Raw genomic sequence first — 26,905 nt, 5'->3', positions numbered from 1 at the left:
TGCTACTTGACCTGCTGAGTTCCTTCAGCATTTTCTGTGTATTGCTCTGGTAATTTCTGTCAAAGCCCTTGCCAATGTCCTTCCTTCCTTACTTACTAACATTGGCCCTTGGGACTTGCGCATCTTTCAGCCCACTAAAAGATCTATTATCCACTTGTTTCAATGATAATTTCTTCACAAATTACACACCCTGAATTATTTGGTTGATGGACATTTTTTATTACATAAGCCAGGCCCCAGTGGTGTAAATCAAATCCCAATATTCTCTGAACCTACACTGCATGTTCCAAAATGTTCTAAAAATGACAATTTGATGTGGTCCCAAAGCTAAGTGTGAAATTATGAGTATAGCAGTAGTAACCAGGTTCATAGATATAATGTGAGCTATTGTCATCTTGTAACTGTCGTGTTGTTTATTTTTAAATATTCCTTTTAGTAAATCCGAAAGAAAATTGGCATTTTTAAAAATGCAGTGAAAATTGAAGTTTTAAAATGTCTGTATTATGAACTATTTATTATTCAGAAAAAATATTTTTTTTCTTCATATTTATACCACCTGCTTCTTTCCCCATGCAGAGACAAAGAACACTTGATTAATTACCTGAGATCTTTGGATGTTGCCTTTCAACAGGTACTGTGAATGCATTCCAAAAATATTCTTGACCTTGTGAATATTATATATTAGTATACTGTACAAGGTGCAGATATGTGGGGAAAGAGTGTTTCATAAAAAATATTGATAATATTAGATTAATCTTATTTCTCAGTATATTACTTGAGATTTTTAAAACATCTGTTTTATATGTATTTGGCTTTCATGACTTTAAAGATGAACCTTCGACTTTTCTCAAAAAAAGCCACCTATCTTTTTTTAATGTACTTGTGATTCACACATCATAGGTCCTTATTGTTTTTTTCTGAACTCAGTTAAAATTAAAATTAAGTTCTCTTCTCACGTTACTTGTAGACATATATGGGGAAGTGATTTTGGCTGAGCTCATCATGGATGTAAATTAATCTCCTGAAATTTCCTATAATTTGGAATAATTGGCCTCAGAATAACTCTAAGAGTAAACAGTGTTGGGAAAGGAAATGTCCCATCAGTGCAGTAAGGGGTACTCTGTGGAACTTGGGTTAAGCCTGCTGTAGAGACGTAAATGTCTGTGCAAAATCTGAATTATTTGATATTGCTGCTGTGTATAAAGATATGAAAAAAGTCCAATATGTGATATATTAGATACAAGAGATTCTGCAGATGTGGAACACACAAAATGCTGGAGGAACTCCGCAGCTCAAGTGGCATGTCTGGAGTGAAATGATCAGTCAATGTTTTGGGCCAAGAGCTATCACTCAGGACTGAAAGGAAGGAGGCAGAAGGCAAAACAAGAATGTTGGGTGAAGGGGAGTACTGCAAACTGGCAGATGATGGTGAGACCCCATGGTGAGGAGGAAGGTGGATGGGTGGGGGAATACTAGGTGAGGGGGAGGTGGGTATATGGGATATGTAATATTGCTGGCCAGGCCCTGGAGGCTGGAAGGTTTATAAAAAAAAGGACAAAATGATATCCATGTAATGCATTAAAGAGCTTGTCTTTAAAGCATATGATAGCCTTGACCTTTTCATAAGATATAAGAGCAGAATTAGGCTATTTGGCCAATTGAGTCTGCTCCGCCATTTCTCATGGCTGATCCAATTTTCCTCTCAGCTCCAATCTCCTGCCTTTCTCTGTATCCTTTCATGCCCTGACCAATCAAAACTATCAATCTTTGCCTTAACTATAAATACAGACTTGGCCTCCACAGCTGCCTGTGGCAAAGAATTCCACAGATACACCTCTGGCTAAAGAAATTCCTCCTCATCTCCATTCTAAAAGGACACCCTTCTATTCTGAGGGTGTGTCCTCTGATCTTAGATGATTCCATCATAGGAAACGTCTTCTCCACATCCACTTTATCAAGGTCTTTCACCATTTGGTAGATTTCAATGAGGGCACCCCTCATTCTTCTGAATTACAGTAAATACAATCCCAAAGCTATCAAACCCTCTTCATATTTGTAAGCCTCCAATGAACCCTGTTCAGTTTCAGAATATCTTTTCTAAGATAAGGAGACAAAACTGCTTACAATTCTCCAAGTGAGGCCTCAACAGTGCTTCATAAAATCTCAACATTACATCCTTGCTTTTATATTCTAATCCTCTTCAAATAAGTGATATCATTGCACTTGCCTTTCTCAGCACAGGCTCAATATGCAAATTAACAATTAGGGAGTCCTACATAAAGACTCCCAAGTCCCTTTGTGCCTCAGCTTTTTGTATTTTCTCACCATTTAGAAAATAGTCAACCCTTTCATTTCTTCTACCAAAGTGCATGACCATGTACTTCCCAACACTGTATTTCATCTGCCATTTCTTTGCCCATTCTCCTAATCTGTCTAAATTTTTCTGTAGCTTCTCTATTTCCTCAAAACTATCTGCCTCATCCACCTATCATCATATTGTCTGAAAACTTTGCAACAAAGCCATCAATTCCACCATCTAAATCATTGACATATAACATAAATAGAATCGGTCCCAACACAGAACCTTATGAAACACGACTAGTCACCGGCAGCCAACCAGAAAAGGCTCCCTTTATTCCCACACTTTGCCGCCTGCTACTCAGCTTCTGCTTTATCCATGCTAGAATCTTCCCTGTAATACCATGGGCTTGTAGCTTGTTCAGCAGCCTCATGTGTGGCACCTTGTCAAGGTCCTTCTGAAAATCCAAGTACACGAAATCAACCGATTTCCCCTTTGACTATCCTGCTTGATATTTCTTCAAAGAATTCCAACAGATTTATCAGGCAAGATTTTCTCTTGAGGAAACCATGCTGACTACGACCTATTTTATCATGTGCCTCCAAGTACCCTGAGATCTCATCAATAAAAATTAACTCCAACATCTTTCTAACCATTGAGGTCAGACTAACTGGCCTATAGTTTCCTTTCTTCTGCCTCTCTCCCTTCTTGAAGAGTGGAGTGACATTTGTAATTTTCCATTCTTCTGGAACCATTCCAGAATCTAATAATTTCTTGAAAGATCATTACTAATGCCTCCACAATCTCTTCAGCCACGTCTTTCAGAACCCTGGGGTGTACACCATCTGGTCCAGGTGACTTACCTACCTTCAGACTTTCTATTTGCCCAAGTACCTTCTTTCTTGGAATGGTAATTTCACACATTTTATGCCCCCTGACACCTGGAGTTTCCACCATGCTGCTAGTGTCTTCCACAGTGAAAACTGATGCAAAATACTTATTCAGTTCTTCTGCCATTTTGTGTCTCCCATTACTACATCTCCAGCATCGTTTTCCGGTGTTCCGATATCCACTCTCGCCTCTCTTTTACACTTTATGTATCTGAAGAAACTAATTTTTCCTCTATTATATGTCCTCTCTTCGGCTTTTTTGTTGGCTTTGACTTCTCTTGCTAGCCATATTTGTGTCACCTTTCCTTTAGAATACTTCTTCCTATTTGTGAGATATATATATATATATATATATATATCCTGTGTCTTCCAATTGCTTCCAAAAATTCTAGCCATTGCTGCTCAGCCATCATCCCTGCCAGTGTTTCTTTTCCAATCAGTTCTGGCCAACTCCTCTCATTGGTCTGTAATTTCCTATACTTCACTGTAATATTGATACACCTGACTTTAGCTTCTCCTCAAATTTCAGGGAGCATGTGATCATATTATGATCATCTGCCCATAAGTGGTTCTTTTACCTGCAGCTCTCTGATCAATTCTGATTAATTGAACAGCACCTAATCCAGAATAGCTGATCTCCTAGAGGGCTCAATCACAAGCTGCTCTGAAAAGCCATCTGTGGGCACTCTGGAAATTCTCCCCATGGAATCCAGCACCATTTTCTATCTCCTGTTGTAATTTGTAGACCACATCCGTACTACTATTTGGAGGTCTGCAAACAACTCCCATCAGGGTATTTTTACGCTTGCAGTTCCTTAGCTCTATCCACAATGATTCAACACCTTCTGACCCTATGTCACCTCTTTCTAATGTTACGTACCCCGTAACTGGGTTGCCAAACCAGCAGAAATGGATCACTCAGTTGGAGTCTGGATTACTAGAACTAAGAAAGTTTTATTAAAGAAACAAGCAACACAGTACTCTAATCAAAAGGATAATGAATGCAACAGTTCAGCAATGATAAACATACATGTACACTGAATTAGGATAACAGGATCAATCAAGCTCTATCGTTGTCTAGGGGTAAATGACCAGTTTCAAAGTGACGCAAAGTTCAGTTCAATTTAGTTCAGTTCAGTTCACAGTAATCGCTGCCGTGGTGATGGACAGTGGGGGGAAGGAGAGAGAGAGCAAAACGAATGAATATTCAAGGCTTCCACACAGCCCTTCGCAGTCAGCTTTCGGGCGAGTCCTTTGTGATGTCATCTGAGGTCACCGACCGTGACCCCTCCGTTTCCAGATACGATCGTTTCCCTGCGGTGAACCTGGCACCCAGGCAAGGGTGGACACACACCAGGTTCCCGCCGATCGTGCTTTTCCACCCTGTGCGTCTATGGCCCGGTACTTTCCACCGACTTGTGAGAGACGCACCACTTCCAGGGTCTTGTTACCTCGGGTGTCGTGTGTGTGTCCTGCCTTAGCGAACCTGTCCCTTTTTATCCCCCTGCTGGGGTATCGCCTGTCCATCACTTCAAACAGTTCAGGGTTCAAAGGGGGAGCCAATCTTGACAGCTCTCCTTCCCTTTCATTAACATCTCCAAATGCTGCTCCATTGTTTTCCTTATCTCTCTCTCTCCTGAAGACAAGTGGCAGACCAACTGCTGAATCCACTGGTGACAGCACAGGACAGCTACATCGTAATCTATGTGTATTCTTGTCACACTTCCCCCCTTTAAGGATTTTTACCGGGGGGTAAAAATTACCAACATGAATACATTATTTGATACACACAAATACACATCTTTATCAGCTATTTGGCTAATACAGCGAATTTGAAGTTGTCAACACCTGACAGACAGTCAGCCATCACATTGTCTGTTCCTTTTATATGTGTTATTAATAATCCCTTAGACCAGGCTCCAACTTAGCAAACTTCATAGTAGCCAAAAACACTGATGAATTGCGATCAATGTAACCTCTCATTGGGTTTCATCCCGGACCACAATAACAAGGGTCGTCCCATTCCAACTTAGTTTTTTCTCGCAAGGGCTTAGTAGGAGGGGGAGGGGTAGTAACCGCAGAGTTATTGCAAAACTTCCTACAGTACCCCACCATCTCCAAGAGCCTTCTGAGGGCCCTCTTGTCTGTCGGGGTTGGGAGGTCAGCAATAGCCTGCACTGTAGCTTGCATCGCTGCCAGCTGCCCCTGTGTCACCACAATTCCCAGGTAAGTGACCTTCGTGTGGCCGAACTCATTTTTTTCAAGGTTCACTATCAAGCTGGCTTCAGACAGCCATATTACATCGCCAATACACACCTCTGTGTTCGTCAGCCCTTTAGTCACTGAATTACTCATTCTATAGGGATGTTGCTCGCTAGACTGACCTATTGTAACAAGCACCACCCAACGTCCCAGTTCTTTGCATCGCCTCGGGACAATCAAACACACGGGTGCGAGTCGTTTAATTACTTCTCCTAAAGAGTCGCTTTGTTCGGGGATTAAGGGGGAAACCTTATCAGCAGAGCTGGCTGAAACAATAGCCTTCTCCCATCTGGTCGATACCATACTCATCTTTTCAAAATGGTTTTTTTCTCTTATCAGGGGGACCCTAGCTTCATTGATTTCCGCGCTAACACCGACTAGGTTTGTTAGCATATCAAAAGCCTGTGACCATCTCGGTTCGCGTCGGCCATAATCAATAACATCCTTCCTCCTGGGCAGCCGGTAAACCTCTTTCATGATTCCACCAACTGTTTCCTCCAGCACCGCAAGATGTCCACCGGGGGGTACCTTGTGGGCCAGGTTAAAAACCTCATCCCCATAACTCTTTTGCACCACCCCCCATTCCTCATCTGTGGGTACGGTACTTGGTTTCCCTTTCTTCCTTGGCACTTCCTCCTCCACACAATAGCCTACTAGTTCCCTTGTTAAGTCTGTGTCAGAGAGAGCTGTCTCTGCCAAAACCATCAGCCACTCATCTCGCTCCTGCGCCTGCACAAATTCTTTCCTGGCTAATGCTACGTCTGTCCCAGCTCCCTCACTACACTCCTTCTTTTCACTTTCTACCCCCTTCTCGTACAAGACTGGCAGAAACGTCTCAGCTAAATTTACTACCGCAGTCCTGTGATGAACCTGTGAGTCCATGGGCGGGGCCTCAATGCTGGCAGGCTGACCTGTCAATCTCACGACTGGGAACACGATTCCCCCGGTGATGTCATTACCGAGCAAGACTTCCACGCCTTTCATCGGTAATTCGGACCTCACCCCGATCATGACTAGTCCAGAGACCAGGTTGCTTTGTAAGTGTACCTGGTGCAAAGGGACTGTGTCTGTCCCTTCTCCAATACCTTTGACCTTGACCTCCCCAGTCTGGGTCTCTGAGCTAAACTCTAATACGCTCTTCAGTATTAGTGACTGACACGCTCCCGTGTCTCTCCAGATCCGCACTGGAACTGGTTTTAACCCCTCCTTCACTGACACGAATCCAGCCGAGGTAAACCTCTCGCGCCCTTCCTGAACTTTGGCAGACCTGTCCTGTCCTAGCGGTTCGTTTACCAGCTCGATACAGCCAGTCAAAATCGCCGTTTTTCCTTTTCCCATCTCCTTCTTTGGGGCAAAGCACCTGGACGCAAAGTGTCCGACTTTCCCGCAATTATAACAGACGACCCCAGGAGACTTCCTACCAGACTGCTCCTGGTCTACCTTATCCTTCTCACTAGTCCCCGGCTTACTTTCTGACTTTTCCGGCGGACTCTCCCCGCCGTCCTGACTACCCTTCTGGTAGCCTTTACTCGGGGCAAACTTCATTTTATGCATCAATGAATACTCATCCGCTAACTTAGCAGTTGCGGCTAACGTGGTTGCCTCTTTCTCATCTAGATAGGGTCTCATACCCTCAGGGACACAACCTTTAAACTGCTCAATCAGGATCAGCTGTAGCAGTCTGTCATAATCCCCCTCTACCCCCTTCGAGGCGCACCAACGCTCACAATATGTCTGCATCTCACGGGCAAACTCGAAATACGTGCGGTCCCACTGCTTCCTCGCATTCCGGAACCTCTGCCGGTATGCCTCCGGGACCAACTCATAAATCCTGAGGATGGCCTCTTTCACCACCTCATACCTCTGGGCATCTTCCGCGGACAAAGCTGAGTAAGCTTCTTGGGCTTTCCCTTTCAGTACACTCTGAAGCAAAACAGCCCACTTATTCCTCGACCAGTCCTGACTTATAGCCACTTTTTCGAACTGGAGAAAGTACCGATCCACGTCGGTATCGTCAAATGGGGGAACCAGCCTAACCTCCTGGGTCGCCCGGAACCCTCCACCTTGGTTCGGCCTGGGCCCCTGCTCTGCCTTTATCTTTAACTTCTCCAGCTCGAATTCCCTTTCCCTTGTTTCTCCTCTCGCTCCAGCTGTCTCTCTCTCTCTCTCTCTCTCTCTCTCCTGCCTTTCTAACTCTCTCTCCTGCCTTTCTAACTGTTTCTCTTTCTCCTGCTCTTCTAACTCTCTCTCTTTCTCCCGCCTTTCTAACTGCTTCTCTTCGTGTTCTAACTGCCGTACCCAGAACTCGTGCTCGAGTCTCAGTTTTTCAAGCTGCACCTGTACCGCATCTCCGGCAGGTTTTTCAATAGACACCACCTCCAGCTCGCCTTGGGGAAACACACCTTTAGATACATAGTGCTCTACGATAGCTCTGTGTATCTCCTCTCTCCTCATTGTTGACTTCCCCTTAGCAAGATTCAACCGTTTGGCCACAGCTACCAATTCCAATTTCCTGGCATCCTCTAATGCCTCCAAGGTCAGCGCCTTTATAATTTCCTCAGCCTCCATTTCTGCTGTTTGTCTTTTCTTTCTTTCGGGAATTTTGACCCAATCAATTTACTCCGTCCCAAATTTAGCGTTCAAAATCGCAGACGAGCCCCCACTTATGTTACGTACCCCGTAACTGGGTTGCCAAACCAGCAGAAATGGATCACTCAGTTGAAGTCTGGATACTAGAACTATGAAAGTTTTATTAAAGAAACAAGCAACACAGTACTCTAATCAAAAGTTTAATGAATGCAACAGTTCAGCAATGATAAACATACATGTACACAGAATTAAGATAACAGGATCAATCAAGCTCTATTGTTGTCTAGGGGTAAATGACCAGTTTCAAAGTGACGCAAAGTTCAGTTCAATTTAGTTCAGTTCAGTTCACAGTAATCGCTGCCGTGGCAATGGACAATGGGGGGAAGGAGAGAGAGAGCAAAACAAATGAATATTCAAGGCTTCCACACAGACCTTCACAGTCAGCTTTCGGGCGAGTCCTTTGTGATGTCATCTGAGGTCACCGACCGTGACCCCTCCGTTTCCAGATACGATCGTTTCCCTGCGGTGAACCTGGCACCCAGGCAAGGGTGGACACACACCAGGTTCCCGCCGTTCGTGCCTTTCCACCCTGTGCGTCTTTGGCCCGGTACTTTCCACCGACTTGTGAGAGACGCACCGCTTCCAGGGTCTTGTTACCTCGGGTGTCATGTGTGTGTCCTGCCTTAGCGAACCTGTCCCTTTCTATCCCCCTGCTGGGGTATCGCCTGTCCATCACTTCAAACAGTTCAGGGTTCAAAGGGGGAGCCGATCTTGACAGCTCTCCTTCCCCTTCATTAACATCTCCAAATGCTGCTCCATTGTTTTCCTTATCTCTCTCTCTCCTGAAGACAGGTGGCAGACCAACTGCTGAATCCACTGGTGCCAGCACAGGACAGCTACATCATAATCTATGTGTATTCTTGTCACACTAATGATTTGATTTCATTTTTTACCTACAGAGCAACACTATCCCCTCTGTCTTCCTGCCTGTCCTTTCAATATAATGTGTATCCGTGGACATTAATCTCCCAGCTATAATCTTCTTTCAGCTATATTCAGTGATGCCAACAGCATCATACATGCCAAACTACAACTGTGCTGCAAGTTTATCTACCTTATTATCATAGATTGCTTGCATTCAAATACAACACCTTAAGTCCTGTATTCCCCTTTTTCAATTTTGTTCTCCTTTTATGTTGCAACTCATCCTATTGACTGCAATTTTGCCCTATCTACAGGCTCTCCTCACTACACATTGCCTCTGTTTGTAAACCAGCTACCTCATCTTCAGCACAATCATCCACCTTTCCTATGATACTTCTTGCATTGAAATATATGCAGCTCAGAACACTAGTTGCACTATGCTCAGCCTTCTGATTCCTAAGTTTGTCAGGGGTCTTACCAACATCTGCCTCCACAACCTCTTCACTAACTATTCTGGTACTCTGGTTCCCATCCCCCTGCATCTCTAGTTTAAACCCCACCGTGTAGCATTAACAAACTTTCCCTCTAGGATATGAGTCCCCCTCCAGTCTGGTGCAAACTGTCCATTCTGTACAGGTCCCACCCTTCCAGGGAGAGAGCCCAATGATCCAAAAATCTTATGCCCTCCCTCATACGCCAACTCCCTAGCCACATATTGAACTGTATAGTCTTCCTAGTTCTGGCCTTTCTAGCACGTGGCACTGGTTGCAGTCTTGAGATCACAACCCTGGAGGTCTTGACCTTTAAGTTAGCACCTAACTCCCTGAACTCCCTAAGCAGAACCGCATTACTTGTCCCACCTATGTCATTGCTACCTACATGGACCATGATTTCTGGCTGTTCATCCTCCCACTTAAGAATATTGAGTTCTTGATCCGAGATATCCTGGACCCTGGCTCCCAGGAGGCAACATACCATCCGGGAATCTAGTTCTTGCCCACTGACCCTCCTGTCCGTTCCCCTAACTAACGAATCCCCTATCACCAGAGTATGCCTCTTCTCCCTGATTCACTTCTGAGTCACAGAGCCAGACTCAGTCGCAAAGACCCGATCACTGGAAATTTCCTCTATTAGGGTCACCCCCCCCCCCCCACCAACCCCAACAGTATCCAAAGTGATATACCTGTTGTTGAAGGGATAGCCACAGGGGTACTCTGCACTGGCTCCTTCACCCCTTTCCCCTTCCTTACTGTCACCCAGTTTCTTGTGTCATGTCCTATCTATCACCCCTTCATCCTCCCAAATGATCCGGAGTTCATCCAGTTCCAATTCCAGCTCCCTAATGCGGATTGTTAGAACTGCAGCTGGATGCACTACTCGCAGTTATAGTCATCAGGGACGCCAGAGGTCTCCCTGCCTTCCCACGTCCTGCAAGAGAAGCATTCAACTATCCTGCCTGGCATTTCTACTGTCCTAGCTGAGCAGAAAAAAATCTTAACCTTGAGCTTTTCTTTCCTTTGCTTACTCTGACTGAAGCTTCTCTTCGCTGAAGCCTCGAAGAGCTGAAGTCTCAAGATACCACTCAGACGATAGCTGCTGTGCTTGCCCCTGCTCTCCTTTAATTTTCTCTTGCTAATCAATTCCAAACACTGATTGACCGCTGGTCAAAGCTCTTTTTCACTGTAGCAACCCACTGTGCCTTTTGTAGGGCAGTGGACCTGATTGAAGTCCCCTCCTCTTAAAACTTCCCATGTCCAGATTGGCTACTGGTCAAAATTCTTTTGAAAATGCCACTAAGAAAGATGGTCATTGCATTTATGAAGTATTTGCAGTGAAAATTAATAGTCGAGTATTTAATGAACCAATGGGCATAAATAACACACTGGAAAATTTTGGCTAGCCATTTCAATTCGACTTCCAATTCTGACTTGTCTGTCCATGGCCTCTCATACTTGAATGAGACTAAACTCAGGTTGGAGGAGCAGCACCTCATAATCCGTCTGGGTAACCTCCATCTTGATGGCATGAACATCAATTTCTCTGTCTTTCAGTAATTTCTCACCCCTTCCTCACTCTCTCATTTCCATTCCCTATTTTAGTTACCCTCTCAACCCATCTCTTCTCTTCAGCTGCCCATCACCTCCTCTTGTTTCTCTCCTTCTTCCCTTTCTTGCATGGTCCATTGTACTCTCCCATTATATTCCATTTCCCTCAGCCCTTTATCTCTTCCACTTATCCCCTCCCAGCTTCTTACTTCACCCCCCTCCCCTCTCTCCTTGTCTCACCTATAATCTGCCAGTTTATATTCCTTTCCCTCCCCCACATTCTTTTTCTGGTCTCAGTCCTTTCCAGCCCTGATGAAGGGTCTCAGCTCAAACCGTTGACTATTTATGACCCTTCATAGATGCTGCCTGGCTTGTTGAATTCCTCCAGCATTTGTGTGTGTTGCTGGAAAATGCTATTGATACATAGAAGGAAACATCATGGAAATTTAGGGGCATTGTTTATCAATCTTTGTATAAAGTTTAGGTATGTTACAAGTAATAAATTACAGTTTGTTGGTAGTGTTTGTGGTACTACGTTAAATGAATTAACAGCACGACATATGGTTGAACTTGAATGAAATGAATGACAATTATGGCAACTTGGCCTGAGCTATTGGAAGAGGTATTGGTTTTTTTTCCAAAAGTTTTCTTCCTTCATTTCACCTAGATCCATAATAAAGTCTACATGGTGGAATACAAATCATTGAGTAATTATAAGATTTCTTATTCATAGATCTACGATTGTCAAACATATTTTTAGAACGTTAGCTTCTGCTAGAGTGAGCTAATGCTTCGGAGAGATGTTTTCATTCATTTATTCTATGATTATTGAATTCATAATATTCAGTGTACACTAAAGTGGACACCATTGAGTTGGCTTGGTTTAAGTTAAAATGCAGGACTTTGCGTCAATATTTTTATCTATTTGGATCTCGATTTTGATGGTTTCTAGATAGAATCGTGTTTAAGCTGTACATGAAAATATCATTCCTCGTGACACTGCCATATTGGCAAGAGAAGTGCATAAATGTGGTTCTGTTATTCTTCATCATCTATTTTAAGGTACTCAGCTCATCATTAACAAACAGGTATTAATGAACTGTCTCTGCATTTTATAGGAGGCTTCTCAACAGGGAGGGCTATTTATTGATTTACCCATTTTCCTTTAGGCTCCTCCATCATTATATGATAATACCAATCTTCTCCGGCTCTAAACCCTCAATCCGTAGTTCTATCCACTGATCTCTGATCTCTTGGGACATTATCTCCACACCACCTCAATTCCCTATGGGACCAAATTATACTCTTGAGTCACCGACTGTCCTAACTCAGCAATCCCATTGATCCAGAGGGCAGATCTTATCACACAGATCATAAGCAGCACAACCCTATCCAGATATCATTTCCTGATATCATCTTCGGGCCTTTACCCATGCAACCATTCCTCTGTCCAAATTCCTGATTCTACTTGCATGGTCTACACTGGTATAATGCTCAAAGGAATTTAAGGCATCACATGTTAACTTTGACTCATACATAGTATTGTAATGGTCAAGCTGAACTTCACTTAGCAAGCTTTTCTTGCACTTATCATGTGCACTTCCTTGAGTCTATTTCACATTCCTTTCAACAGAAGATCTCGTGGTTTGAGCACCCTTGCAAAATTTAGAATGAATCAAGAGTGTGACTGCAGAATCCCCAGGAATGATCTTGATTCTGGATATTTTCAGTATTTGGCTTATTAGCGTTGGTCTGTATTTTTACTTCACCAGTTATGGACTATTATTATCAGCATTCAGACAAAGTTACACTTGAAAAAGGTGCATGTGTTTCACTTTAACTTAACATTATACTTATGTGATGTCATGAATACGTTCTCAAAAATTAGAAGAGCTTCTCTTCTCTGCTGATTGGTTACACAATCAGTGATCCATGCCGTGCAAAATTTTGTTTGGCATGGTGTGGAGAATCTTAGACGAAGACTTAAATCCCAAAGGTAAAGTAGAGCCCTTTATTGTGCATACTGTTGGTCAAGTACTGCTGACTATCTTTGTCTACATTTAATTGGTGAGGCCTAATATTGTGATACCTTAAGACGGTATCTTATTCTGTTAAGAAGGTGCATCAGTCTTTCAAAGGTGACTACCAGATATTGTGTGCCATCAATAGTTTGACAGAGTATGAGTTCTTTTTAGTGCCCCCATGCCATTTTTGTTTGCCTTTGGATCAACTCCTCATTTTGGTCGGTTTTCACAAGAACGCTACTTCTTCTAGCTTCTACAGTCCCCTTAAGAAATGAAAGAACAATGATGTTTTAGAGAATATGGAACTGGTCTGAATATGCAATCTGTCATCACATCTTTTAAGGTGTGACTTTGAAGCAACAGTCCTAGAAATATCCTTCCAATGTAGTTTGAATTGATTCATAAATTTCTTTGCAATTAAACATAGAACACAGGGGCCTACAACAGTGGTGTCATCAGCAAACCTGAATATGATATTTGGAGCTGTGCTTAGCCACACAGTTAAAAGTATAAAACAAGGAGGGCAAGGGACTAAGCACACAGCCTTGTGGTGCACCTATGTTGACGGAGATTGTGGAGCAGATGTTGTTGCCAATCCAAACTGACTGGGGCCTGCAAGTGAGGAAATCGAGGATCCAATTCCACAAGGAGGCATTGAGGCCAAGTTCTTGAAGCTTATTGATTAGTTTTGAGGGAATGATGTTATTGAATGCTGAGCTATTGTCAATAAAGAGTATGTATGCACTTTGCTGTCCAGATGTTTCAGAGTTGAGGGAAGAGCCAATGAGGTGGCATCTGCTGTGGACCTGTTGCTCCGGTAGGCAAATTGGAGCGGATCTATTGAGGCAGGTTACCTCGTTCTTCTTAATAACTGGTATAAATGAAGTCTGCTTGAAGCAGGTGGGCTCTTTAGACTGCCAAAGCAAGAGGTTAAAGATCTCAGTGAAAACTCCAGCCAGTTGATTAGCCCAGGTCTTTAGTACCCTGCCTGGGCTGGATTATTTTCATGAGTTCACCCTCCTGAAGGCTGCTTCCACCTCGGCCTCAGTAACTGAAATCTCAGGATCATCAGGGAATGTAGGAGTTTGTGATGGTTCCTCCATGTTTTGATGGTCAAAGCAAGCATAGGAAGCATTGAGCTCAACTGCAAGCGGAGCCCTGTTGTCACCTATCTCATTTGATTTTACTTTATAAGAGGTGATAGTGTTTAAGCCCTGCCACGACTGTCGAGTCGTCTTCGTTGATTCAGTTTTAGTCCAGAATTGTCTCACTGGTATACTTAAGATATAATTTCTTAGCCTCGTACTTTGCTGTGGCTATCTGATTATGAATTACAGCAATTCCAATCACTTGCAGTGGATGAAATTCTCCATCATTCAAAGAAAGTGAAAAGCTACAGACACAGAAAAACTGAGGTAACAATAGAAAATTCTAAAGTTACTCAGCAAGTCAGGCAGCGTCTTATTTTTTTAATCATTACTGATATAAACTTCCTGATTAAGACAGGCATTAGAAGAATGGAAAATGATGACTGGTATCATCTAGCAAGATTTATTTTATGAATTTGTTCTACCATATTTGTTTTGTAGTGGATTTTATACCTGTATTAAGACTAAATGGATGATGCAGTGACTGGGAAAATAAGCAGTGGAAATGTCGGTGAATGGTAATTGGTATCTAAGTAACTGGTACCATCTGGACAGCAAAGATGCATACATTAGGATTTATCAATTACTGCTCAGCATTTAATACCATCATTCCCTCAAAACTATCGAATAAACTCCAAAACCTTGGCCTCAATATCCCCTTGTGCAATTGGATCCCAGATTTCCTCACTTGCAGAGCCCAGTCCGTTTAGATTGGCAAAAACATCTCCTCACAATCTCAAACAAGAGAAAATCTGCAGATACTGGAAATCCAAGTGTCATGTACCCCGTGACGGGAATAAAGAAACCAGCAGAAATAGAAACCACTTTGGAGTCTAGTATTGCTAATAACTAATAATATTTATTAATAACTACGCAATACAGTAAACTAAGTGAAGATAAATCAAACAGGTTAGCAAGAATTATATATATAAGTAAGTAAATCAGTAAGTGTGGAAAAATATGTATGAAAAACCAAGCTTCTTTAAGTCTAGGGGTAAAAAGATACAGTCTTACGATGTTGAGTAAAGTTCAATTCAGTTCAGTTCGTGGTATGTAGTTGAATAGCGATGGGGAGAGAGAGAGAGAGTGAGTTGAGTCTTCAGGTGAGCTGTTGCCGTCGATCTTCTTGTCGTCCTCCGAAATCCTTCACAAGTCACCGACTGCGACTTAACAACAAAGGGGACCGTACTTCGGTGTGGCTGAGCTGTCTACCCAGGTCAGGGTCGGACACATGGACAACTCCCCACCGGTCTTGCCTTTGAATTTTCACTGGCAGAGCACTTGGATCAATCCGCCTGATCGATCCTCCAAAACCCACTTTCTCTGCGGGCACAACAATGCTCATTCAGTGTTCAGATCATGTGTCTGAGGTCTGTATCATCTGACCTCCTATCTATCTCACCAGGCTGAGCATCACCTGTCATTCAAAGAGTCCCTCCTTCCTTTGTCTGTAAAGGAATGCGAGCAGGCAACAAGTCCTTGGAAGTAACATCAATAATGTCCTGTTGGTCACCATAGCAACCTTCGAGCTGCTCGGTGCTGTCTCCATACCCAACTCAGTAGAAATCCAAAATTACTTCCAGTGCCTTAAAGTGACAGTCCAACCGTCAATCTTCGTCTCTCTGTCTCTCTTTTTAAAACAAACCATTGATGATAAATAACTCTCTCTCTGTCTCTCTTCAAACAGTTAATAGGGGAACTCCTGGATCCCCTCACACAAGCAACACACACAATATGCTGGAGGAACTCAGCAGGCCAGGCAGCGTGTATGTAAAAGAGTACAATCGATGTTTCAGGTGGAGACCCATCAGCAGGACTGTACTGTTTTCCGTAGATGCTGCCTAGTCTGCTGAGTTTAGCATTTTGTGTGTGTTCTTCCACAATCTCCATCAGCAGAGGTGCACTACAGGGCTGTGTGCTTAACCCCTTGCTCTACTTGCTTTACACCTATGACTGTGTGGTTAAGCACAGCTCCAACACCATATTCAAGTTTGCTGATGACACCACTGTTGTGGGCTGTATCAAAGATAGTGATGAATCAGCATACAAGAGGGAGATTGAAAATTTAGCTGAGTGGTGTCGTAACAGTAACTTCTCAGTCAATATCAGCAAGCCCAAGGAACTGATTGTAGACTTAAGAGAGAGAAATCAGACGTCCATGAGCCTGTACTCATCAGTGGATCAGAGGTGCAGAGGGTAAGTAACCTTCAGTTCCTGGGAATCACTATCTCAGAGGACCTGTCCTGAACCCATCATATAAATGTAATTGCGAAGAAAGCACGACAGCATCTCTATGTCCTTAGGAGTCTGCGGAGATTTGGCATGTCATCAAAAATCTTGACAAACTTCTATAGATGTGTAATGGAAAGTGTATTGACTGGCTGCATTACACCAATGTCTTTGAGTCGAAAATCCTACAGAAGGTAGGTGCATTCGGCCCAGTAATTCACGGGTAAAGCCTTCCCGACCATTGTGCACATATATCTGAAATGCTGTTGCAGTGAAGTAGCATCCATCATCAAAGATCCTCATCATCCAGGCTGTGCTCTTTTTTTCACTGCTGCCATAAGGTGGAAGGTACAGTCCCTCAGGACTCGCACTACAGGTTCAAGAACAGCTACTACCCTTCAGCCATCAGGCTCTTGAACAAAACAGAATAACTACACACATCTATTGACAACATTCCAGTTAAGATGGTGCCTGCATCCAATGCTCCCATGATCAACGTCTTCTGGATCGCTCACAAAACTCTTTATTTCACTTCTCTTATGTCTTTTACGTATGTATTTCATCTTAAATGTGTTTCTGGAACTGTTGGAGTCTGTGTTATGCAGTTTGGAAATCGTTTGGGTAATCTAGTGTTTTGCTATCCCCAAGAGGATTCTAGGAGGCAAACGCAGTGAGTGCGAGCCTTGTGGCAAGGAGACTAGGATGTTTGACTCCCATTTCACCGATTAAAGTGACAAGGGAGATTGAAATGTTGAGGCAAATGTGGAAGGTGAGCAGAGGCTACCTGCCTTTTGATCACTGGTGGGATTGATCTGCTGTCGGGGAGGGGAGACTTCCTTTTGATCACTGGTGGAATCACTCTGCTGCTGTTGCTGGAGAGAGTAGACTACCTTCTGATTGCTGGTGGGATTGCTCTGCTACCAGAGAGAGAAGACTACCCTTTGATCACTGGTGGGATCGTTATGCTGCCGGAGAGGGAAGCCTTTGTGGTCTGCCACTGTACCCGGAGAATGTTACCCAGGTTTTTCTGCATTTTGGATATGGGTATGGATTTGGACTTAGACTATGGACCTTTTTCCCAGTCTTGTAGTTTTTTTTAATATTCTGTATTTTTCAGGGAAGCGGGATTTGGGGTTCATTTGGTCCTGTTGGTTTTATGTTCACCTTTTTGTGCAGGGGAGAGGGATTTGGTGGTTGATGCTGTTCTGTGCTTTCTTGGTTTCATGGCTATCTGGAGAAGAATTTCAGAGTTGTGTATTTGATAATAAATGAACCTTTGGACCAATGATCTCATTTTAAGGACTCTTTGTCCTGTTATTTCATGATCTCATTATTTATTATTAGAAAGATAGAAAACCTACAGCACAATACAGGCCTTTCGGCCCACAAAGCTGTGCTGAACATGTCTTTACCTTAGAAATTACCTAGGGTTACCCATAGTCCTCCATTTTTCTAAGCTCCATGTACCTATCCAAAAGTCTCTTTAAAGACCCTATTGTATCCACCTCCACCACCGTCACCCGCAGCCTATTCCATGCACTCAACACTCTCTGCATAAAAAACTTACCCCTGACATCTCCTCTGTACCTACTTCCAAGCACCTTAAAACTGTGCCCTCTCGTGGCAGCCATTTCAGCCTTGGGAAGAAGCCTCTGACTGTCCACACGATCAATGCCTCTCATTATCTTATACACCTCTATCAGGTCACCTCTCATCATCCGTCGCTCCAAGGAGAAAAAGCCGAATTCACTCAACCTATTCTCATAAGGCATGCTCCCCAATCCAGGCAACATCCTTGTAAATCTCCTCTGCACCTTTTTTATGGTTTCCACATCCTTCCTGTAGTGAGGCGACCAGAACTGAGCACAGTACTCCAAGTGGGGTCTGACCAGGTTCCTGCATAGCTTCAACATTACCTCTCGGCTCCTAAACTCAGTTCCACGATTGATGAAGGCCAATGCACTGTGTGCCTTAACCACAGAGTCAACCTGCACAGCAGCTTTGAGTGTCCTATGGACTCAGACCCCAAGATTCCTCTGATCCTCCACACTGCCAAGAGTCTTACCATTAATGCTTTATTCCGCCATCATATTTGACCTACCAAAATGAACCAACTCAAACTTAACTGAGTTGAACTCCATTTGCCACTTCCCAGCCCAGTTTTGCATCCTATCAATGTCCGGCTGTAACCTCTGACAGCCCTCCACACTATCCACAACACCCCCAAGCTTGGTGTCATCAGCAAATATACTAATTCATCCCTTCACTTCCTCATCCAGGTCATTTATAAAAATCACAAAGATTAGGGGTCCCAGAACAGATCGCCGAGGCACACCACTGGTCACCAACCTCCATGCAGAATATGACCCGACTACAACCATTCTTTGCCTTCTGTGGGCAAGCCAATTCTGGATCCACAAAGCAATCTCCCCTTGGATCCCATGCCTCCTTACTTTCTTAGTAAGCCTTGCATGGGGTACCTTATCAAATGCTTTGCTGAAATCCATATACACTACATCTACTGCTCTATCTCGATCAATGTGTTTAGTCACATCCTCAAAAAGTTCAATCAGACTCATAAGACATGATCTGTCCTTGACAAAGCCATGCTGACTATTCCTAATCATATTATGCCTCTCCAAATGTTGATAAATCCTGCTTGTCAGGATCTTTTCCATCAACTTACCAACCACTCACTGGTCTATAATTTCCTGGGCTGTTTCTACTCCCTTTCTTGAATAAGGGAACAACATCCGCAACCCTCCAATCCTCTGAAACCTCTCCCGTCCCCGTTGAGGATGCAAAGATCATTGCCAGAGGCTCAGCAATTTCCTCCCTTGCCTCCCACAGTAGCCTGGGGTGCACCTCATTTGTTCCCGGTGACTTATCCAACTTGATGCTTTCCAAAAACTCCAGCACATCCTTTTTCTTAATGTCTATATGCTCAAGCTTTTCAGTCACCTGTAAGTGATCCCTACAAATCACCAACATCCTTTTCCATTGTGAATACGGAAGCAAAGTACTCATTAAGTATTTCTGCTATCTCCTCCAATTCCATACATACTTTTCCACTGTCACACTTGATTGGTCCTATTATCTCACATCTTATCCTCTTGCTCTTCACATACTTGTAGAATGCCTTGGGGTTTTCCTCAATCCTGTCCGCTAAGGCCTTCTCGTGGCCCCTTCTGGCTCTCGTAATTTCATTCTTAAGCACCTTCCTGCTAGCCTTATAATCTTCTAGATCTCCATATTATCTAGTTTTATGAACCTTTCATGAGCTTTACTTTTCTTCGTGGCTAGATTTACAACAGCAATTCCTCTGCCCTACCATCCTCTCCCTGTCTCATTGGAACATACCCATGCAGAACTCCACGCAAATATCCCCTGAACATTTGCCACTTTTCTTCTGTACATTTCCCTGAGAACATCTGTTCCCAATTTATGCTTCCAAGTTCTTGCCTGATAGCCTCCTATTTCCCCTTATTCCAATTAAATCTTTTCCTAACTGTCTGTTCCTATCCCTCTCCAATGCTATGGTAAAGGAGATAGAAATATGATCACTATCTCCAAAATGCTCTCCCACTGAGAGATTATTATTTATTTATATTTGAATTTGCAGTTTATTGTGTTCTACGCTCTTGCTCCTTCATTGATCCTGTTCACTGTTACTGTTCTATAGATCTGTTGAGTATTCCTGCAGGAAAAAAGAATCTCGGGTTATATGCGGTGACGTGTGCACTCTGATAATAAATTTTACTTTGAACTTTGAACTTTGGTACCATCCTTGAACCGTTGGACAGAAACCAACTACCTGGGTTATCTTCTCCTTTTTCTCTTCCTCTGCTAACTCCTGCACCCATGCTCTCACCCCACAGTTGCTGAGGTCTAAAGTGGTGATGTTATGCAGCTTGCAACTAGCCTTGAGATCAACTCTGCTGATTAATATGGGGCTCCACTGCCTTGCCTGAGCAGAGATTCTTCAGCACACAGAAATGCCTCCGTATAAATTCTGGAACTCCAAGTGCCTGTATGATGCAGAAGTCAACCAGCAACTTTCCTGGAAGTAGCTCCTGATCCCTTTGTCTGCCCGGGTCCTTTTCTTACTGCTGAGTGCTTGTGTAGTCATGGAAGGTTAAGAAAAGCCGGGGCTTGAGCACTAAAAATGCATTAAATCAGCATCTTGCTGAGCTCTTCTCCATCATCTAGATCCCTGTGTGGTTTGTATAATATCCACATATTTGGTAGTAGTGGTCCCAAGTGCCATTTCATTCCCCCTTTGTATTCAGGTGGGTTATAATGGTTATACTGTTTACCTACAGGGAATATCATACAATTGGCACATTGACCTTCATAAATCAAAGTGGTGAGTACAGGAGTTGTATACGACATTTTTGAGGCGTAATTTGGAGTTCTATTCATCTACCTATGCATTTCTGTTCATCTGTACAGGAAAGATTTCAATAAGGTTGAAAAAGTACAGAAAAAATGTGCAAGGATGTTTCTGGGTCTTGAGGGTGTGAATTCTAGGGAAAGTTTGAATAATTAGGACTTTATTCCCTGGAACATAGAAGAATGAGTAGAGATTTAATAGAGGTATACACAATTACAAGGGGTATAGATGCAAGCAGGCTTTTTCCCATTGAGGTTGGGTGAGACTAGAAGTAGAGGTCATGGAAGTGAAAGGTGAAATGTTTCAGGGGGGCTTGAGGGGAACTTCTTCACTCAGAGGGTGGTGAGAATGTGGAAAGAGCTGCCAGCAGAAGTGTTGGATGCAGGTTCAATTTCAACATTTAAGAGAATTTTATACGTGGATGGGAGGAGTATGGAGGGCTATGGTCCAGGTGCAGGTTGATGAGACTAGGCCAAATAATATCCAGCATGAACTAGATTAAAGGATTGGCTTTTTTCAGTGCTGTAGCGCTCTATGACTTGATTTGACCTCTCAAAGTGCAACATCTTGCACTCGGCCAGATTAAACTCCGTCTGCCACTTCTCTGCCTATATCTGTAACTGAGCAACAGTATAGTCCTGCTGTATTCCTTGACAGTCCTTTACACTATCCACAACTCCACCAATCTTGGTGTTATCTGCAAACTTGCTAATCCACCCTCCACATTTTCATCCAAGTCATTGATATATGTTACAAACGACAGAAGTCCCAGCATCAATTCTTGTAGAACGCCACTAGTCATAGACCTTCAGTCAGAGTAACAGTTTCCTCACCTACTCTCTGTCTTCTATGTGGAAATAAGTTCCAAATCCAATCTTGCAATTCACCCTGTATCCCATGTATCTTTATTTTCTGAATCAACAAAGCATGGGACCTTACCAAATGCCTTACTAAATTCCACGTAGATATTGTCCACTGCCTTAACCACATCAAGCTTCGTCACCTTCTCAAAAAAAATCTCAAATTAGTAAAGCATGACTTGCCTTGCACAAAGCCATGCTGACTGTTCCTTAGCAATTATGCCTTTCCAATTGTGCATAAATCCTATCCCTCAATATCCTCTCCAATAGTTTTCCTAACACTGACATCAGGCTCATTGATCAATAAGTACTTTGAACAAAGGCACAACATTTGCTATTCTTAGGTCCTTTGGAACCTCACGTATTGCTAGTGAGGATACAGTGTCAAACAGTCTGCAATCTTCTCACCTGCTTCTTTTAATATTCTGGGATGTATGCTATCATACATCCCCTTGAGGACTTAACCATCTTAGTGCTTTTCCGAAATCCCAGCGCTGCTTCTTTTATTGTTAATATTTCTTTATCACATTTACATTGAAACATACAATGAAATGCATTGTTTGCATTAACAACCAACACAGCCTGAGGATGTGCTCGGGCCAGCCCACAAGTGTCGCCACACATTCCAGTGCTAATGTAGCATGCCCTGCTTGGCAGAACAACACAAAACAAAACAAAATGGAACAGAACAAGTAACAAAACAACAATAGTAAAACAAGTCCCTTTCCTCTTTCCCATTCTCCCTCTACCCACACACATGGACAATCCTCCAGTCTCCAGCCTCTAGTCCTCCAAGCTTTGGTCATTTGACTTCGACTTCTGAACTTCCAATTGACCATTGGGCTTCAATCATCAGTATCAGCCCTCAGACTACTGATGACAGGACCCCGAACTAACCAGACTAACCAGCCCTCATGCTGACCAGTCTCCTGCTTGCACGGACATCTAATCCTGGGGCTCACTGATCTGGGACAGCCAGACATCCACAGATGTCCTTCATCACCTGTCCACATTGCTGACTTTCCAGCCCGGAGCAGTGTCCTGGACTTAGGATGTCCTTCGTCAGCCGTCCTCAGTGCTGGACTTTGAGTGCAGAGTGAAGGCCTTCTTTCCTTGTGCACGTCACTGGCCCTTGAATGTTGAGTGTGGAATGGAGGCTGGGACTCTGGACGTCTTTTGTCACTTGTCCATATTGCTGGACTTTGAAAGTGGAGGCTTAGATTCAGCTGATCTCCAACTCCTCTGCTTCCTCCTCCTCAATCTCAAAATGTCCCAACACATTAGCATGCTCCACTCTGCTGTCACTATCCTCCAAAAACTTCTTGGTTAATACCAAAACAAACTACTCATTTGATACTCAGCTACCTGTTCTGATTCAAGCACAAATTCCTTCCTTTATTTTTCAGTAAACCTACACTCTCCTTAGTTATCCTCATTTTCCTAATAAAATACCTTGCAATTCTCCATGATACTGTATGAAGGGATATTTCATAACCCTGTTTTGTCTATCTAATCGCCTGCTCAAGCACTTCCCTGCTATCACAAGGGCTCGGTCTGATTTTAACTTCGTAAACCTTACATATGCTTCCTTTTCCTTCCTGACTAAATGTATGACCCCTTGGGTCATCCAAGGTTCCCTTGCCTTCAATTGTTGTCCTTGTTCCCTACTGGAACATGTCAATCCCAAACTCTTATCAGCTGGTCTTTAAAAAAACTTCAACGTGTCCTATGTGGAGTTCTCCGAGAGCAGCTGTCCGCAGTCAACTTAGCTCCTGTCTTATCCTGGCATAATTCCCCCCCTCAATGTATTACCTTCCAGCTGCTCTGATATTATCCTTACTCATATCTAACTTAAAACATAATGAGTTGCCACTATTTCCAAAATATTCACTCACTATTAGGTCTGTCATCTGGCATGGCTTACTATTCAAGACTAGGTTCAGTATTCTCCTCTAATTGGACTCTTCACATAATGTTTCAAGAACCCCTCTTGGATGCACTGAAAAAAATCCTGTCCCCCTCTAAGCCTTTTGTGTTCATGAAGTTCCAATCAAAATTTTGGAAATTAAAGTTTCTCACCATGACAACCTAGTTTTTTGTGCCTCTTTCCATAATCTGTATACATATCTGTCCTCCACCTCTAAGTAGCTACAGGGGGGACTCAAGTATCATTCCATCAGCATAATTGTCCCTTTCTTATTTTTGAACTCCACCCAAATTTCCTTTGTCGATCAACCCCCCAGCGTGTCTTCTCTGGGTACTGCTGTGACATGCTCCCTCATCAATAGTTCGACCCCTCCACCTCTTTCCCCCCAATTCTATTAGGTCTAATACAACCAAACCCAGAAACGAAGTATTGCCATTACAACCAGGCCTCTGGCTCTAAGTATATCTTCCCTAGCCATAGTACTACTCGAGTTGAAGTAAATATATTTCATCTCCTCAGTCCCACCATGTTTATCAGCCTGCTCCTTGCTGTCCTTCCTGTCAGTCTTATTTGCATATCATCTTTCTTGCACTCAACCCTACCATCTGTTACATTGCTGCTGTGGTTTCCATTCCCTTGCCACTCCAGTTTAAATCCTGCTGAGAAGTACTAGCAAAATTCCCACTGAGAATATTGGTTATCAGATGCAAAATGTCCTGACCTGGAAAAGAGCTCCATGATCCATAAATCCTAAGAGCTCCCACATGCACCAACTCCTTAGCCATGTATTGAACTGCACTATGTACAGTATCTATTTCTCACCTCACTAACATGTAGCATGGGTAGTAATCCTAAAATTATAACTTGCAAAGTCCTGCTTTTTAACTTTCTATCAACCTCCCTATAATCCCTTTGCAGGATCTCACCTTAAACTTATGCCCTCTAGTTCTTGCTTCCCCAGTTGTGGGAAAAAGACTGAGTATATTCACCCTACCAGTGCTCCTCCATAATTTTATACTCCCCCATAAGATCACCTCTCAGTCTCCTACAGTCTGAGGAATGAAGTCTTAGCCTGTCCAACCTCTTCCTATAACTGCTCCCTCAACTCATAGCAGCATCCTTTGTCAATGGTCTATTTCCATTTTTACTGTAGTAGGGCAAACAAAACTGAACACAATACTCCCAAATGCAGCTTCACTAGCATCCTGTACCACCGCACAGTGTCTCCCAACTTTTATACTCAGTGACCTGATTGATGAAGGTCAATGTACCGAAAGCCTTCACCACTCTGTCTATCTGTGTCTCCACTTTCAGTGAACTGTGTACATGTACATGGGTTCTACTGCATTCACTCTGAAAGTCCAAGCTTGATTTTCTAAAATGCAACTTCATGCACTTTTCTGAATTACACTCTTATTTCCCATTGCTCGGCCCACTTCCTCAGCTGATCAAGACCCCCCTCTTTATTTTGGATAATCTTCTTCACTATACTCTATATTGTCAGCAAACTTGTACCTTCTGATTCAAAACATTGATGTAGATGACAATGAGCCCAGCGTAGACACTTGAGGCACACCACTAGTCATGGGCTTCCAGTGCAAGAAGCAATTTACCACCTCTGCTTCCCACTCAAGTAACTGTGCAATCACTTAGCCAGCTTTCTCTGTAATCCATGTGATCTAACCTTCCATAGCAGCCTTACTGAAATCCATACAATCACATCATTCTTCGGATAAAATCTCCTTGACTGTAATCCTCTTACAATGAATACCAACACACCATTTGCCTTCCTAACTGCTTGCTACACCTGAACACTTGCTTTCAATGACTGGCGTACACACACACCTAGGGTCTTGTTTTGCCTTCCCCTTTCCTGATTTATCACAAATAAGATATTACCTGTGCTTCTGTTTACTGGAAAAAAAAGTAGTTAATCTCACATTTAACCACACTAAACTACACCTGCAGTTTTTGTAATTTACAATGGAATTCCTTTGCATTCTCCTCACAGCACATACTCCAGTTCTTCTGACGACCTCCCAATCCAGCTTTAGCTTTGTGTTTTCAGCAAACTTAAAAGAGGTTACATTTATTTCTTCAGCCAAATAATCAATATATTGTGAATAGCTGAAATCCTATAACACCCCTCTAGTAACCTTCTGTCAACTGGAAGAAGGCCATTTATTTATTCTTCATGTTTCGCATCTGTCAATGCATCCATGGCACGATATTTCTACTATTAATCATCGTGCTTTATTTTTGCATAACTGTTAGGTAGGAACTTACCAATAGACTTATGAAAATTGAAGTAGGCTACCTGTATCAGTTATCCCTTAACTATTCTGAGTGCGTCCTCAAAAAACTCCCGTAGATTCATTAAGAATAAACTCCTTTTCATGACTCCAATGCTGACTTTGTACAATCACATTAATGCTTTTAAAGTTGTCCACTTATAAGTCATCCTTCATAGTAAATTATATTTTTACACACAGTTTATGTCAGACTTACTGATCTGTAATATTATGTGAATTAACCTTCCTACTCCTAAATGCATATTTCTTCCAGTTGGCAAATGTTGACCTTACAAATCTTTGCTAAATAAAGAGTTTAACTTAATTCTATCACTGAGAAAAGTTTCTTTTTCACTGCACTGAAGGCTGGTGAACACATTTTAAAACTGCCTTTCAAACAAGATCCATGAAAACTAGTAACATTTAACCATCTTTTTGATTAGATTAATGGGAAGCCATCTGTCAAGTATACAAGCCATTTAAAATGAAAAAAATAAAACTCCCCTGGGCACCTGTCCATTTGGCAACAATGGCTATTGAGTGAATAGCTTGCAAGTTCAAGCCTGTATACTTCAGCAAGCCAAAACAGTAATGGTTTACTTTTAATTTATGGTACCCATAGTGAAAGAGAATGATTAGCTTCTGACTTCTTTAATTATCATCCACAGCAGCTAGTATTCAATGAAAGTTAAGGGTCTCCCCTACATCCTGTTATTTGAAATTTTACATAAGGAAGTTTTTTTTATGAACTACCACCTTCTTTAACTGGGAGAGACTTGTAGTGTAGTTCTATTTGCAACCACCAAATCTGTAGGACCTGTTATAGACTAAGGAATTTTGGAAGATGATTACCACTATCCATTATTCCCATAGCCGCTTCTTCTAGTACCATGGAATGTAGATTTGCAAAGTTACTTTATAATTACTGATTTCCTTCAGTTCATCCCTCTGTCTAGACTATTGGTTCCCAAACCACTATTGATCACATATAGTGCTTCCAGTCAATGATATAGTTCAAGGTAAT

At 42.7% G+C, this 26,905-nt stretch overlaps 1 protein-coding gene across 2 annotated transcripts in view; it reads left to right on the top strand.

The window, feature by feature from the left end:
- ccdc171 (coiled-coil domain containing 171) overlaps positions 1-26,905 on the top strand; it is a 478,351-nt gene that overhangs the window by 340,599 nt on the left and 110,847 nt on the right. For both annotated transcript variants that reach the window (XM_072258224.1, XM_072258225.1), the window contains exon 22: positions 577-631. In XM_072258224.1, coding sequence (XP_072114325.1) covers positions 577-631 — 55 coding nt within the window. The remainder of the gene's footprint in view (positions 1-576; positions 632-26,905) is intronic.

This window comes from Mobula birostris, chromosome 5 (genome assembly GCF_030028105.1).
Source record: "Mobula birostris isolate sMobBir1 chromosome 5, sMobBir1.hap1, whole genome shotgun sequence".
NCBI lineage: Eukaryota > Metazoa > Chordata > Chondrichthyes > Myliobatiformes > Myliobatidae > Mobula > Mobula birostris.
Note: the sequence above shows the minus strand (reverse complement) of the source record. Positions and strands in the feature narration are given on the sequence as shown.